Source organism: Fundulus heteroclitus, unplaced genomic scaffold (assembly GCF_011125445.2).
Source record: "Fundulus heteroclitus isolate FHET01 unplaced genomic scaffold, MU-UCD_Fhet_4.1 scaffold_636, whole genome shotgun sequence".
Taxonomy (NCBI): Eukaryota; Metazoa; Chordata; class Actinopteri; order Cyprinodontiformes; family Fundulidae; genus Fundulus; species Fundulus heteroclitus.
The window spans coordinates 35,382-50,044 of record NW_023397073.1 but is presented as its reverse complement, the minus strand read 5'-3'; the positions used below and the strand labels follow the sequence as shown (position 1 = coordinate 50,044).

Genomic DNA, 14,663 nt, shown 5'->3' with positions numbered 1-14,663 from the left:
ACCGACATAAAGAGATTGCGAATACAAGCGGCGGAAATGAGTTTTCTCCGTTAGGGTGTCTGTGCTCTCCCTTAGAGATAGGGTGAGGAGCTCAGTCATCTGGAGGGACTCAAAGTAGAGCCGCTGCTCCTCCACATGGAGAGGAGCCAGTTGAGGTGGCTCGGGCATCTGGTCAGGATGCCTCCTGGACGCCTCCCTGGTGAGGTGTTCCGGGCACGTCCCACCGGGAGGAGGCCCAGGGGAAGACCCAGGACACGCTGGAGGGACTATGTCTCCCGGCTGGCCTGGGAACGCCTTGGGATTCCCCCAGAGGAGCTGGCCCAAGTGGCCGGGGAGAGGGACGTCTGGGCCTCCCTACTAAGGCTGCTACTCCCGCGACTCTATCCCAGATAAGTGGAAGAAGATGGATGGAGGGATTGTGATCTCCTCTTGGGGCCATCTCCATAGAGACAACTGTACTCAATTAAAACCTCCAAACAAAAGCAGTGTAGCTTCCCCTGAGGTATACAGAAAGTCATTGTTTTTAATCACCACTAAGAACACGGCTTTGGTTTTAGAACAATACAGCAGCAGGGGAGGGTTGGTACCAGCGGACATTTACTTACTAGACATAAGCCACCAGTGATCAACGAGTGCCACTATCCGTTAAGTGTTTTTAGTATTCTTTATTTTGTGTTTTTATTGATGTGATTAATTTTCTTGTCTAAATTAGTTAAAACATATACTATTTTAAACCATTTTAAGATTTGGACTGTTTATTTATTTATTTATTTTATTTATTGTTGTTGTGCATATTCCTCCAACAGGATTAGTTATGTTTAAACGGTTTGAAAACGTTTGTGTTTGAAGTAAAAAATAAGTTTCTGGACATGTTGCATTTGAAAATAGATAAAAATGAATAGATAAAAATAGCCTTTGACATGTTTTTTTAAGCATTTGTAAGACATTGTTATATACCAATACAGCCCTGGTCAAAGCATTTTTGAAATCCTTTTTTCTTAAGGTGTGTTTTTTTTAAGTTTGTTTTCTGTAATTAAATTCATATAAACATAGCTTTTTTTGTCATTGTACTGTGACACTAAAAACAAGGTACACATAGTGCAGTAATAAACATTTACCAGTACCATTGGTTCATAATACACAGAGGATTTGGTTTCATGAATAAATCTTTGTGAATGAATTTATTTATTCAAACTAAACTAACCAAAGAAAGACCAGCATTTGACATATGCTTTTGTTGTTGTTGTACTGATACAGTGCCCGAGGTATGTTGGTTTGGTTATGATAACTTGTATGTACAGTTACGCGATAGTAGACAATTCTTTAAAAAGTTACTTTAAATTCCCAATTTCAATGATACTAACACAAACTGCTGACAGAAAACAAATTAAAATAGCTTGTAATGAGTTCTAAAATATGCACAAAGTATTTTATTATGTTGACAACTCATTACATTTGTGTATGTATAGGTACATTAGGTCATTCAATTTAAAATACAAATTCTTAAAATATCCAGACTGACGAGTAAGTTCTCATTTAGATGCTCTGAACAAAAGTAGAGGGAGTGATTTTTTTTTTTTTTTTAATGTCTTTGCTAGAACATTCCCAGAGATTCACAGTGAATGTTTTGCAGGATAAGTCTCCAACTTCAGCCTTCACAAATGGCTTTAAAGGGAAGAGAAAGATTTATTAGGATTAACTCCCAAAAGATGGTAAATTATGCATGCACACCCAAATTACCTGTCAGAGGCCATTCCTGCTGGGGATACAGCCTTATAGTGAGGTCTTGGAAGAAGACTGCCAATAACAGAAAACCGCTTATCTGCAGACAAAAGCTTGGCTCGTAACGGGGGATAATTTTGGAATTTATTTGGCAATTTCTGTCATGCTCGTGTAGCTTTAGTATTTTTTATTTTTTTTACAACGTCACAACAGCTTGGAATTTGGAGCAAAAATCAATGACTTCACCTTTCAGTTCCGGAAGCAAATATGGACCAGATCTAACACATTTGAGGAGTCTAGAAAAGGGGGAAAGGATAAAAAAAGATACTTCCTGTGAGCAACACAATCCATTTTCACGTTAGAGAAGCTACACGCTGTGACTTAGTGTGAAACGGGACATATAAATAAAACCACGCAGCTGAAGTTGGCTTCTAATTGCAGCTTCCAATTCGGGAAACGGCTAAACGGCATTTCCACCTCATTTTTCACTACCGGAAGCGTCTTTAATCTGCTATAATATGCTAATTCCACACTAATAACATAATTTTTCAAATTCATTTTGTGATTTGTGAAATCTTTATTATGAAGCCGGGTAAATTACACTTTGTCTCTGGCCTTTTTTCAACATTAAGACAGACAATGTCCATGCGTTTTCTAAATGTTTTGTACGCAAAGTCAGATTTAAAGAAAAATCAAAACAGGTTAAAATGTATGTCCATGTGTGTTTTATGCAGATATCCTTGACTTTTACATTGTAGATTTGAGCTGTCAGATTATAAAGGTGCTTTTTTCATCAGTACCATAGTTTTCTATTTCAGTTAATTAGGTCAAGAGTTTTCAATCACTTATAAGGAATCAACAAGTGTTAGTTCCAGTGCGGGTATACCTTCAAACTTCACTTTCTCTTTCAAACAGAATCCAGACAAGTAGAACTTAAAATCAGACAGACATGTCTATTCACTATGTCATATAGCCATACAACATTCATATTCTGCTCCTCCATTCATTTTACTCATACTGTGACCAGTCAGACACCATTTGTAACTTTTATTATGCATTATACATAATTTTATATTGCTTCAGGTTAACCATCTACAGGTGTTTTATTTATTTATATCCATATACTGTATCTGTGACTGGATTGTGGGAGCAGGAAGAAACCCTAGACATTCTCAACAACATCCTCCAGCTCATTCTCAAGACATCCCCAAATACGGTTAATCCAGAAAAAAATAGGTTTTCCCCAGAGTCTGCATTCCAGTTGGGTGGGCCAAGAAAACCTCCAAAGCGAGGCGCTCAGAGGTCATCCTGATCAGGTGTCCAAACATCTGTGGAGAAGCAGCGTGTCTACTTTGAGCTCCCCTTGGATGACAGATCCCACCCCATGAAGGAAGCTCATTTTGCCCACTTGTATCCCCCCTTCCAAGGGCACACACAGCTTGGGATGGTCCCTGATTCGCCTTTCAGTGTTCCCATATGATTTTCTGGAGACCAACCAACTTTCTCCATGGGCTCTCTGAATTTCTCACATGCCCTCAGTTTTGCTTCCACAACCACAGAAGCTGCAGTGTCTTTGGGCACCTGGTACCTCTCAGCTGCTCCAGGAGTACCCAAGGACAGACATGTCCAAAATACATTCTTCTTCAGCCTGACTGCTTTTATTACCACTGCTGCCCACCAGCGGGTACTCTGGTTGTCACCACGAGAAGTTTCAGCAACCTTCAGGCCACAGCTTCTGGACGTTGCATCCCCAAAGGAGGTCCTAAACATGGTCCATTCAGATTCCAACTTCCCCAACCTCCACTGGGACATGATAAAATTTCTCCCAGGAGTGGGAATAGTAGTTCAATCACACGGGTTCCTCCACCAGTAGTTCCCAGTTCATCCTTACCACCCGTTTGGGTTTACAAGGTGTGTCTGGCAGCCTTCCCTGGCACCCGATCCAATACACTACCAGGTGGTGGTCAGTTCACATTGTTGCCAATCTCTTCACTCAAATGTCCAAGACGTAACACCAGAGGTAACACCAGAGTTATGACGATAGGATTACAAAATATATCATCAACCCCCAGGCCTGTTAGCGATTACAGTTATGAACTTCCTTGTGCTTGGACATGGTGTTTGTTATCGACATCCCGCACCTCGCACAGAAGTCCGATAACAAATCACTGCTCAGGCTCACATCATGGAGGCTGATCTTTCCAATCACATCCCTTCAGGTGATGATGCTGTTGCCCACAAGGGCACCAAATTCCCCCATAACCTCCACTGAATCCCAAGATGTCAATCCTTCCAGGACACCATCTAGAGGCTCCAAAAAGACCGGTCAGACCTTCACTCTTGCAACAAGAAAGATGCAACCCTCGCTTTTAAAGAGATGACCCTCTTTCTCACTGGAGAAAAGTCCAAAAATGGAAGCACTCAGCTGGTGGCTTGTGAGTGCAAGATTAAATCTGTAAACCCTGGTATTTACCTCCAGCCACTCACCCCACATGTTACAAACCAAGGTAGGTTTATAATAATTTAATACAATTTAGCTGCGCTTCGTACTGACCGGGTAAAGGAACATTGAGGGAAGTCCAACAAAAATCCTTCTTCCTACAAGTGTTAGATAACTAACACTTAAATATTACATTTGTAAATATTTACATTTGGGTATCCTCCCATAAATGCGTGCGATTTAGTCATCAGCATATGATCTGCATATTCATGAAGGGACACATGCGACAATGTTTTTGTGTTTCCGCTGTCCGCTCATTTCACACACACAAATTGCTTCGCACCCGGTATGAAGATCAGTTTTGCACATGCTAAATTAGTTTGCACGTGTTTTAATACATGCAAACCTTTTGAAGATCAGGCCCGAAGTGAATTTCAATAAATCCAATCACATGGCTGCCCACACCAATAGGGAAACCTTGCCTGGATTAGGAAGATTAGAGTGGTAGGTGAGGGTCTTGGCATGCTAGTTCTTGCTGACATCATCTGGCTGTAGGTACATGGGACGTCATAACTCAACTCTTGACACCAACTCCTGGAGAGGGGCTGGATTCTCTCCTACTCCCAAAGTTGCCCAGGGAGAGAAGCTTTGGTGGTGGTTGTTAATCTGACTTTACTTCTCCTTCCCAGACTAAACTCTGTCAGAGGGGGGTCGGGGAGGAGCTGACAAAGTCACCTTTTAAAAGTGTCATGATTGACATTTAATTCTGAAACTTAACTTTTTTCTTTTCTTTTTTTTTCTTTTCTTTTTTTTTACTTTTTTGTAGCACTTTGAGATGCTTCTAATGCATTCTAAGTAATATCCATCATTATTATCAAGTCCGGTATTTTCTTAAATAATTATAACCATTATTACCTACAACTTCATTACTTACAACCTCATTTTTCTTTTATGGCCACTCTCAAACTGCCAGTAGCACACATAATTTAGTCATTTAGATGGAACGGACTAAATTGGTATGGCACATCTTGTCTACTGCGGGCACAATCTTTGCAGATCACCTGCAACACGGACATTTTTTATTTTATTTTTTTTGCCCACACAATTCAGAGCTCCTTTATTTGGGATCTTTGAAGATCAGATTTTTAGCTCTCCGAGCCAATTTGCCATGGGATACCCTACCAAGATCTCCAGCTCCAGAAAGACCTCTAGGGTATTGATAAAAAAAAAAAAATGGGGTGCAAAATATGTGTGATGATAATTACGGGTTTTACAGATCACAAACTGTGTTTGGAAGATTCTGCTATTAGTTAAGAATGATCAACTACAATATTGTAATTTTTAACCTACAGCAGATTAAAGCTCGTCAAGGTAATGGAAAGTAAGGTGGAATTGCCTTTTGGCCTCCTGAAACTGCGATTGGAAGCCCTCTTCAGCTTTGTAATAAAACCTGACTACGTTTAAGGAACATAGAGGCTGTGTGTGGGTCCCCCCCCCCCATTCCAGACACTCTCGGTTCTCAGAGATGCCTCTATAAGGATATTTAAACATGCTCAGTTGCTCTGAACCACATCTGTGGCCTAAGGCAACTAATAATTAGTGAAGCGCTGCTTGCTCTTATTATTTACACATAATGAATGAAAAATATTGGCTTCCAGGAAGTGAACATATGCGGCAGAATGTGTTTTCTTTTTTTTTTTGGGGTGGTGGGGGTGGGGTGGGGGGGGGGGGTTCAGCATGAGTTAAAAAATAAAAATGCAACAAAGTGAAGCATATGAAAAAAATGATTAATTCTTTAATGTAGTAAGTCTTGACATTGGAGTCGACATTTTTTTTGTCCTGACAAATATACTCTCACCTCGAGCTGTAACCCATGTTTGAATGTTTTTCATGTATTCTAGTTTCACCTTGAGTACAGTTGAATTTTGATAAGATCCCACCATCAGATTAGAAACTTTAAGGCTTAACACCTCATGCATAAACCATGCGAACGACATATTTTTCCTCCGTTTGTCAGATTCTCTCCGGCTTCTGATATTATAAAACACAAACTGATGGTATGATAGAATACATTTGCCCAAAGCTTCTGTACACAAAAAGCGTTCTCTTGTTGTAATCTTGCTTATTTTCCCAAGCAAGGGCTTTGAGAGAAGCACGAAATGTCAGGATGTCCAGGCTAACTGCAGTTTTCTCTCTTCACAGGAACCCAAAAGACACGAGGGAAAGGAAATACAATGCCGGTTCTGACAAGGCTACCTTCCAGTGTTTGCCCTCTCAGAAGCTCATTCCCATAATTCACAAGTCATTGCGGACATTTCCCTGTCGATTGGATACCATGATAGGCAATCAGGCTCTGCTCCTCTTGATGCTCTATTTCTTGTGGCCCGGTGCCGCCCTGCCTTTCATGCCTGGGAATATCGGGAATCTGTTTGGGATGCCAGAGAGTGACGGGAAGGTTCTTCAGCGCTCCAAACGGGGATGGATGTGGAATCAATTCTTTCTGCTTGAGGAGTATGCGGGAAATGACCATCAATACGTTGGCAAGGTAAGGTGTCTGAGCGCATTGTCTGCAGACTAATTATAGCTGGTTTAGCTTGTTGGGGTAGTGTTTGATGTAATTGGGTGGAGATGGATGGGCTGCCAGAAGTCTGATTGTTACGGGCAGTGCTAACTGGAGCAATCAGATCCACATGAGTGCATACAAATGCTCTCTTTCCTCTGCCTTCAAGTGTACTCCTGATCCACAGCTAAAACGTACAGTTATAGCTAACGTCAAACTTCCATCGATTGCTCAGCCGTCAGCTGCCAACAAAGGTGAACCCCAAACAGCACCGTCTGGTATTGGCTATCCATTTATCTAACCATTATAAAGTATCATTTTGACAAAGATTATATGTTATCAACTAGGATGTAGGATTTAAAATGATATTACAAACTGATTCCTTTATGGAAAAAATGACAGCTGGAGAAGAATTACGGTGAATATAACCTATACATGCCCTTGCAAATGTCTTAATACCACATCGACTTTTCATCCATTTATTACATTTGAGTGCATCCCCTTTATTCAATTCAATTAAATTTTATCGATACAGCGCCAATTCATGAAACATTTCATCTCGAGGCACTTTACAAAGTCAAAATCAATTATATTATACAGATTGGTCAAAAATTTACTATATAAGGAAACCAGTTGATTGCTTCAAAGTCCCGACAAGCAGCAGTCACTCCTGGAGAAGCGTAGAGCCACAGGGAGAGTCGTCTGCATTGTACATGGCTTTGCTGCAATCCCTCATACTGAGCATGCATGAAGTGACAGTGGAAAGAAAAAAACACCCATTAGCGGGAAGGAAAAACCTCAAGCAGAACCGGGCTCAGTATGAACGCTCATCTGCCTCGACCGACTGGGGGTTACAGAAGACAGAACAGAGACACAACAAGACAGACAAACAAGCACAGAAGCACACATTGATCTAGTAATCTGTTCTACATTAGATGGTAGTAGCGGGTGAGCTGTCTTCCCTGGGTAATGTCACAGTTAACAGAATGTCAGACCAGGTGTACCTACCTATGAAGCAAAAAGAGAGTGAGCAAAAAGTTAAAAGCTGAAATGACTTATTCTGATACCCCAAAATAAAACTAACTGCTTTTGAAATGACTTAGCCCATGCATTATATGAACAACATCACTGAGACCTAGGAACGTAGCAGACAGTTCAGGGAGAAAAACAAAAAACAAACAAACCGTGGAGTAGTGTAGAGAAAGGGTTAGTTAGAAAAATCATATCCCAAGTTTTGAACATCTCAAAGAGCTCCGTTCATTGGAAAGGCATAACTACGAAGTTACCAAGACATGGCTATCCACCCAAAGTGCCAGGCTGAGCAAAAGTGGCGAGGAGAACTCTGGTAACCCTGGAACAGCGTATTCGTGTCACATTTAAATGAACAATTCTACACCTGTACTGTACGGGTGCACGTGGGCTACAATGAAAGTGAGAGCGCATTTACATCAGGTGTTGATGGAAAGAGTCGCATTTTGTTATCTGTACAATTCCTGTCTGGTCGCGATGACTCTCTGCAGTTATATGAGAAACATTATTGCATTTAAGTAGGTGGATTCTGACAGCGGGGGAGGTGTGTTTTTCACTATTATATAATTTAAAGCCACTAAGCTGGAGGTTCAAAAACTCATAAAAAATAAATTACACAATTTAAAAACATATGTAGAAATATGTAGAATACACTGAATGCTCCCCGAGTGTCTGTTCTGGCAAGGAAATCAATTCAGGCTTTTCTTTTGGAGTTATCTTTTGAATTATGTACAAATCTGCAAGCTTTTTTTAATTTTTTTTATTTCTAAGCATCTACAAAGGCATTATATTACTGCAGCATATTAATTATCAATACAATAAAATTCTTTATGTGTACCCTTCCTCAACATCTCCCAATGGTTCTATCATGTAGTTTACACTGTAGCATCACTGCAGAGAGAACTGCATTTACACGTTAAGGACGGCGTTGCTGTTGCTTTGCAGGGCAAAATCTGGGGCTGCTGAGATTTGGGTCCAAGCTAGATGACACAGGTATAGAAGTTACTGCAGTGGCTCAGAGTATAAAAGGGATTATGTAGACAATGTTGTATCATCTGCAAGCGTCAATTCGTCTAAGATGGCCGCAGATGTAGATTTTGGCAGGGCAGATTCAGAAAGCTGCCAGTATTTTGGACTCCCTCTCTCTTTTCACCCCGAAATCTTCATGCACTTATTAAACTCACAGCAGTAGCTCAGAGTGCATGTGTGATTATCCAGAAAATGTCCTATCGTTCATAGGTCACTATTGCTCGAAGATAGCAGGGGGTTGCGGGGGACGCGAGGTGAAAACGTGTTAATTTCTTTTTAGCGGGCCAGATTCTGCCTATTGGGCGTATCGCTGTATGGATGTTAGTGAGTGTGAGTGTGAGGGTGAATGTGGCTGTAAAGCTCTTTGAGTGGTCACTATGACTAGAAAGGCACCGCATAAATTCAGTCCATTTACCATTTAAATGTGTTAAAAAAGAGCCAAATGTGTGAAAGAGAATGTTTTAAGTAAGAATGAAACAAATAAGCACAGCAAAAACAACAAGTGTAACAAATATAATATCTATAATTTAGTGGGGGTTGGGGCGCAGTTGGCTCTCTAAGAGATGAGGGCGATTCTCCTACACTTTGAAAAACATTGGAATGGCCCAGTTAAAATCTCGACCTTTGTTGAGAATCTGTGCCAGTACTTGAAAACTGATCTCCATAGACCCTCTCCATTCAATTTGACTGAGCTTAAGCTGTTTTGGAAACAAAGATGAAGAAAAAAAAATCCAGGTGGAACACCAGCACATTTTTTAAATGCTATCCATCCATTTTCTAACACGTCTAACCCTTGTGAGGTCACGAAGGGTGCTGGTGCTTATCTCCTGGACCAACAACCATTCTTGCACACATTCACACATAAGGAGAATGTAGAGAGGCCAATTAATCTAACAGTCATGTTGTTTGGGCTGTGGGAGGAAGCCGGAGTACCCGGGGAGAACATGTAGAAAGACCCAGGGCAAGGGTAGGACTCGAACCCAGGATCTTCTTGCTGCCAGGCAACAGCGCTATTGGTCTAAAAAAAAAAAATGATGTATCGTTTTCCTTCCACTTCACAAATCTACACTACTATGTGTCGGTCTGTCACATGAAATACCAAATAAATACAGTGAAGTTTGTGTTTGTCATGTGACAAAAATGTGAAAAAGTTCAGCATGCATATTGGAACGGATGTAACGAACAAACATAAATGCAACAATTTCTTTTGGCTATTCTTCAAAATGGGAAAGACCAGAGAAGTCGTCCTTTTCAGTAAGGTCTTAACATGGAAAAACCAAAAAAACTTAGCTAAATATGTTCACATTTACAGTTGGGGCAATAATTAAAGGAAAATCAAAACCAGAACTGCGGCGCATAATGAGTTACGAGGTTAAGGCGCAACAAGGATTCATGCTTGAGTCCCAAATTTAAGAACTATACCCCATCAGACAGAGTTGTGGGACAAGTCTTCTCATCTCCAGTGCCAGAGATCAGAGTGCTTCCTGTCAGCTCGCTGGCGCACCGTAAAGACAGGCAGGATGGTGGAACGCCACCGTTATCAACTCGGAGAGGGAAATGAGGCTACTGTCAACACCCAATTTTCTCAGAAGAAGGCTGGCTTTCATCAGGCACCTCAGTCTCCGGAGAAAACAAGTGTCTCGTGAAATGGTTGTGCGGAGGGGGTTGACAACTTCCTCTGCAGAAACTATCACGCTGATGTGGGTGAGGAGAAAGGTGCAGCGTATAATAAACAGAAAAGAGAGACAAAATGGAAAGGGAAAGAAAAAAACATATCAATCAAAAAAAATATATATAAATTCACTCCCTCATATGTGATGATGCAGCAAAGCAGCTGCCGTGAAGTATAAAAGGAGCCATCCGGTGAATCATCAATGACTTTCCCTTTTTCCTGAACTCTTTGATGCCTCTTGGCGCCCAACTTTTGTGGCAATCACATTCGCCGTCTCCGCGCTCGCCTTGCGTCTAAAGTCATTAAACTGTCAGAACATCACGACGGTTAAATAATTTACAGGTGCTGGTGGTGCTGAAGGTTCTCCGCGTCGTGTTTTACAGGCGGAGGCGTGGCGTTGCGCATCAGTAAATCTAACAATAGTTACAGTCTTCCGCCCAAGACGGAGAGAAGCCGCCAGAACAACTCCACAAAGGATGCTAGAATACAGGAAAAAAAAAAAAAAACACATTATTTTGCTGACAAGTTTGATAATAGCAAATGTGCTGCACTGTGGATTTAATCATTAGTCTTTTCAATCTCGTAAAACATTATGACTCATCCCGAACACGGGAGTGCTCTAATTGTGCCTCCATTTTCTGATTCCTCCCTGGTGGCTATCACCTTTCAAGGCAACCGGATTGTGAGATTCTGGAGATCACGATCGCACAGAGTCCATTTTACTACTCTCCAAAGATAGTGTGCACTTACATGCGCGCCTTTGTTACATGCAACTCGCATTTCTGCACCCGTTTGCATGTTGGTGATGATCAGTCATCCTTGATGAACCTGCAACCTGCGACAAGTGTAGCAGAGAGTCGACTAGCTGATGTCAAAATTCAGTTTATTATCTGCTTATTTTTTAAGTCTCGTCTTGTCTGGCCTTTACTTATATATTAATGTTAAACGCCCCATTCAAGGACATTGTTTCAGAAATTCAAGACAGATTTCCTGACATTGAGTCACAGATAAACATTAAAACCTTCTTTTACTTGTTTAACAAAGATATCAGCAAAATGTGCATTCTGAGGAAAAAGTACACCCTACCTCTTAATAGCTTAACATATTTGGCTGTCCGTAACCTCAGTGAGACACTTCTCATAGCTATCTAACAGTTTCTGACATCAGTCTGAGAAAAGTTTTTCGCCCTTCTTACTTTCTGCTGTGAGATGGCGGGGCTTCTTACAAATGAAGTCCCCCCCCCAGCATGGATTACTGCTATGTTCAGGGTCATTGTTGCATGGTCCAGTACTACTTCAGCTCTAAATAGTTTACAGATGCTTTCAAGTTTCCCTCAAGCGGCCTCTGATAGACGGTCGAATTCAGGGTGGATAATATGATGGAGAGCTGGGCAGGTCCTGCAGCAGCAAATCATCCACAAACTACCACACTTCCACCTCCGTGCTTCACAGATGGCATGTGGTTATTTTTGCAGGAATTCTAGACTTGCTTGAGCCAAAAACGTCATCTTATCTGTCACATCATTGCAGAAGTCCTGGACTTTGTCTACATTGTTTCCTAGCAAACTTTAGTATAGGCAGGCACTTTTGTATCATCACAACCTTATCCATCCAAATATGCAGACTTTAGCAGCTGTGCGGAAAAACTGCATGACACCATTGACATTTCCATTTTAAACATTGCAATGAGAGCAAATGTTTTGCCTTATGAGAGTTAAACAAGAGTGTCCTGTAGGTGTTGGGACGACATGCGAGGGTTTTGTAGACTTACTTTAGCATCGTGCAGCCTGCTTATGTGTTAAACACGCTTGAATAGCCAGACCTGGATTTGTTGGCAGCTGAATTGTACGTCCTCAATGGCGGGATTGGCAAGCAGTAAAGTTAATTCATCTAAAGGCCCCTTTCGAAGCCTTGCCAGACTCATGGGCTCTTCTTTCTGAAGGGGTCAGACAGCATGTTGGATTTCACCAAGGCGTTTACTCCGACTTTAACAATCAGCAGCGTCAGCCTAAATGGTTGATGTTAAAGGAGGTTGTTAATAGCCTTCAGTGGGATCCGGGCTCAAGACGTACCTTCGTTTACAGAAAGGAGGAATGAAGACTCGGCTTGGACTGGAGGTTTGGGATGTAATCCTGAGCCCATGTAATGATCCGTGAACACGAGCCGGTTGAGGGAGATGATTTGAGTAAACGATTGCTGTTTTCTCCTGACTTGCCATAGATTATACCAATGATATTTTACATCAGTAACATCATACACAGTAAGTGAGAGTGATCGCTGCAAAGTTTCTGGTCTGTTCGAGGTAGTAAAAGGAGTTAAGGAAACCTTCGAGTGTGTGTTTTCAATCAAGGCTAACCTCAAGTAAGCATTTACAGTAAATAAACCACAGACAACCCCTGACCAAGAATATTCTCCTGTTAAAGGTTGCATTTGATTTGCAGACGATGGGCTATCAATCGTATTACAGACCATTCAGATACAGACACATTCAAAAATTCTATATTCTTTCTGATGCACTGATTCAGCCTTATTGTTTATATTATATCTATTGAGTACCATACAAAATGTACTGTTTAGTCTTGAAAACAAAGCTTTAGAATATATTTTTTTTAATCTTGCAAACAGCCAGTTCAAAGTAAGATGAAAGCTTATGGTTTAAAGCTTTTAAGTCATATTTAATGTGTTATATAGTAAAAAAATGAGCCACTTAAACAAAAGCATTAACTACATCAGCACAAAGAAAAAGACTGACTGTTCCTTCAGAAATTCAGCAGGTGTTCACCTGTTTCTGACTGAACGTCTGAGTTTCTCATGAACAAAAAAAACATAGATTTTTGTGACTTGTTAAATATTTCACTGCTTTTCACTGAATTGAATGTTCCAGAAAAAATACATTAAATGTTCATGAGTTAAATAAGGAAATTACCTGAATTTATTCCTGGCAGCAGTTGCCAGGTGCCAGTCCTGCGTAAGAATGTTAGTTTGTACAGCAAACATTACTTACACTTGGCGCAAAAAGACTCAAGACCTAAACAGTAAGACTTGAAACTTGATTTGAACCTACATCAAAAGAACAGATTTGAATTGGAATACTTTGGACTTTAACATGAGACCGAACTTGGGGCCAAATTCCCCCAAAAACCAGAGGCTTGGGGAGAAAGATTTAGGACTGGACTAAGGATGAAAGATTTGAAAGTTCAGCTGGACTTAGCGTAAAATATTTGAGACTTGAATTGGACTAGGTCTTAAAAATGTTAGACTTTAATTCAACTTAGGGCCAAAGACTTGGGATTTGACTTCACAATCAAGACTCAGAGTTCTGAAATGTTAATAGAAAACACCATTTGTCTGAATTCTGTAAATGTTTATTTTTTATATTTATTGCGTTTATTTCTAAAAGGGACAATGCATATTGATGAACATAGAGTGAATATGTGAGAATATAACATATGGCTAATTTTTTTCATCTCAAGTCCCTTGGCAAGTTGATGTAAAACTGTAAGGACATAATAAATGCAAATGTTCAATACATTATTGCAAGGTCATACAAATGCTTTTAAAAACATATAATACATAAATTAATATATATATATATATATATATATATATATATATATATATATATATATATATATATATATATATATATATAGCAATCACAGTCAACAGTTAAGCCAGCAACTTCACGCTACAGTATTAGTTCATACATGGAAGACTTTAAAGGTAAAACAGGTGATTGTAGTGCTTGATATTGAACTTACTCAAGATGCTCTTGTGAACTGCGCACTGGTCTAACGTATTTTATGAACAATGGTTATAAATTTGTCCTTCCAGCAAACATTTTCTCAAAGCTCTTCTAGATGATAATAATTTTGTTAAGTTCTCTTATGTTTGCTGGTATTGTATTCCATGTTTGACTTGCTCTATAAGAAAAAGGCAGTTGCCTGAATACAGATTTACTAAGAGGCACCAGGCAGTCACCTCTAGAGCAAGCTCTGGTTGTCCTATTATTCCTCTTTACAGACTAGTTTAGGGGAGGTGGAGCTAACCCGCATTTTGCCAACCAGGGCAGAATCTGCATACTTAATTAGATTCTACCATTTAGTAGGTGGTATTTTTTATATTATTATATTATTTTGCATGCTTGGCTTTTTATCTATCACTTGTAATGCTCTTTTCTAAAGAGCTTCAATGATTTCATTGTTTTTTTTC

The 14,663-nt window shown here is 40.2% G+C and overlaps 1 protein-coding gene across 1 annotated transcript in view; it reads left to right on the top strand.

Annotated features, from left to right (window-relative positions):
* LOC105931191 (cadherin-10) overlaps window positions 1–14,663 on the top strand; it is a 44,965-nt gene that overhangs the window by 6,008 nt on the left and 24,294 nt on the right. Inside the window, exon 2 of the mRNA XM_036133553.1 lies at window positions 6,365–6,707. Within this exon, the coding sequence (XP_035989446.1) occupies window positions 6,498–6,707 (210 nt within the window). The 5' untranslated portion in view covers window positions 6,365–6,497. The remainder of the gene's footprint in view (window positions 1–6,364; window positions 6,708–14,663) is intronic.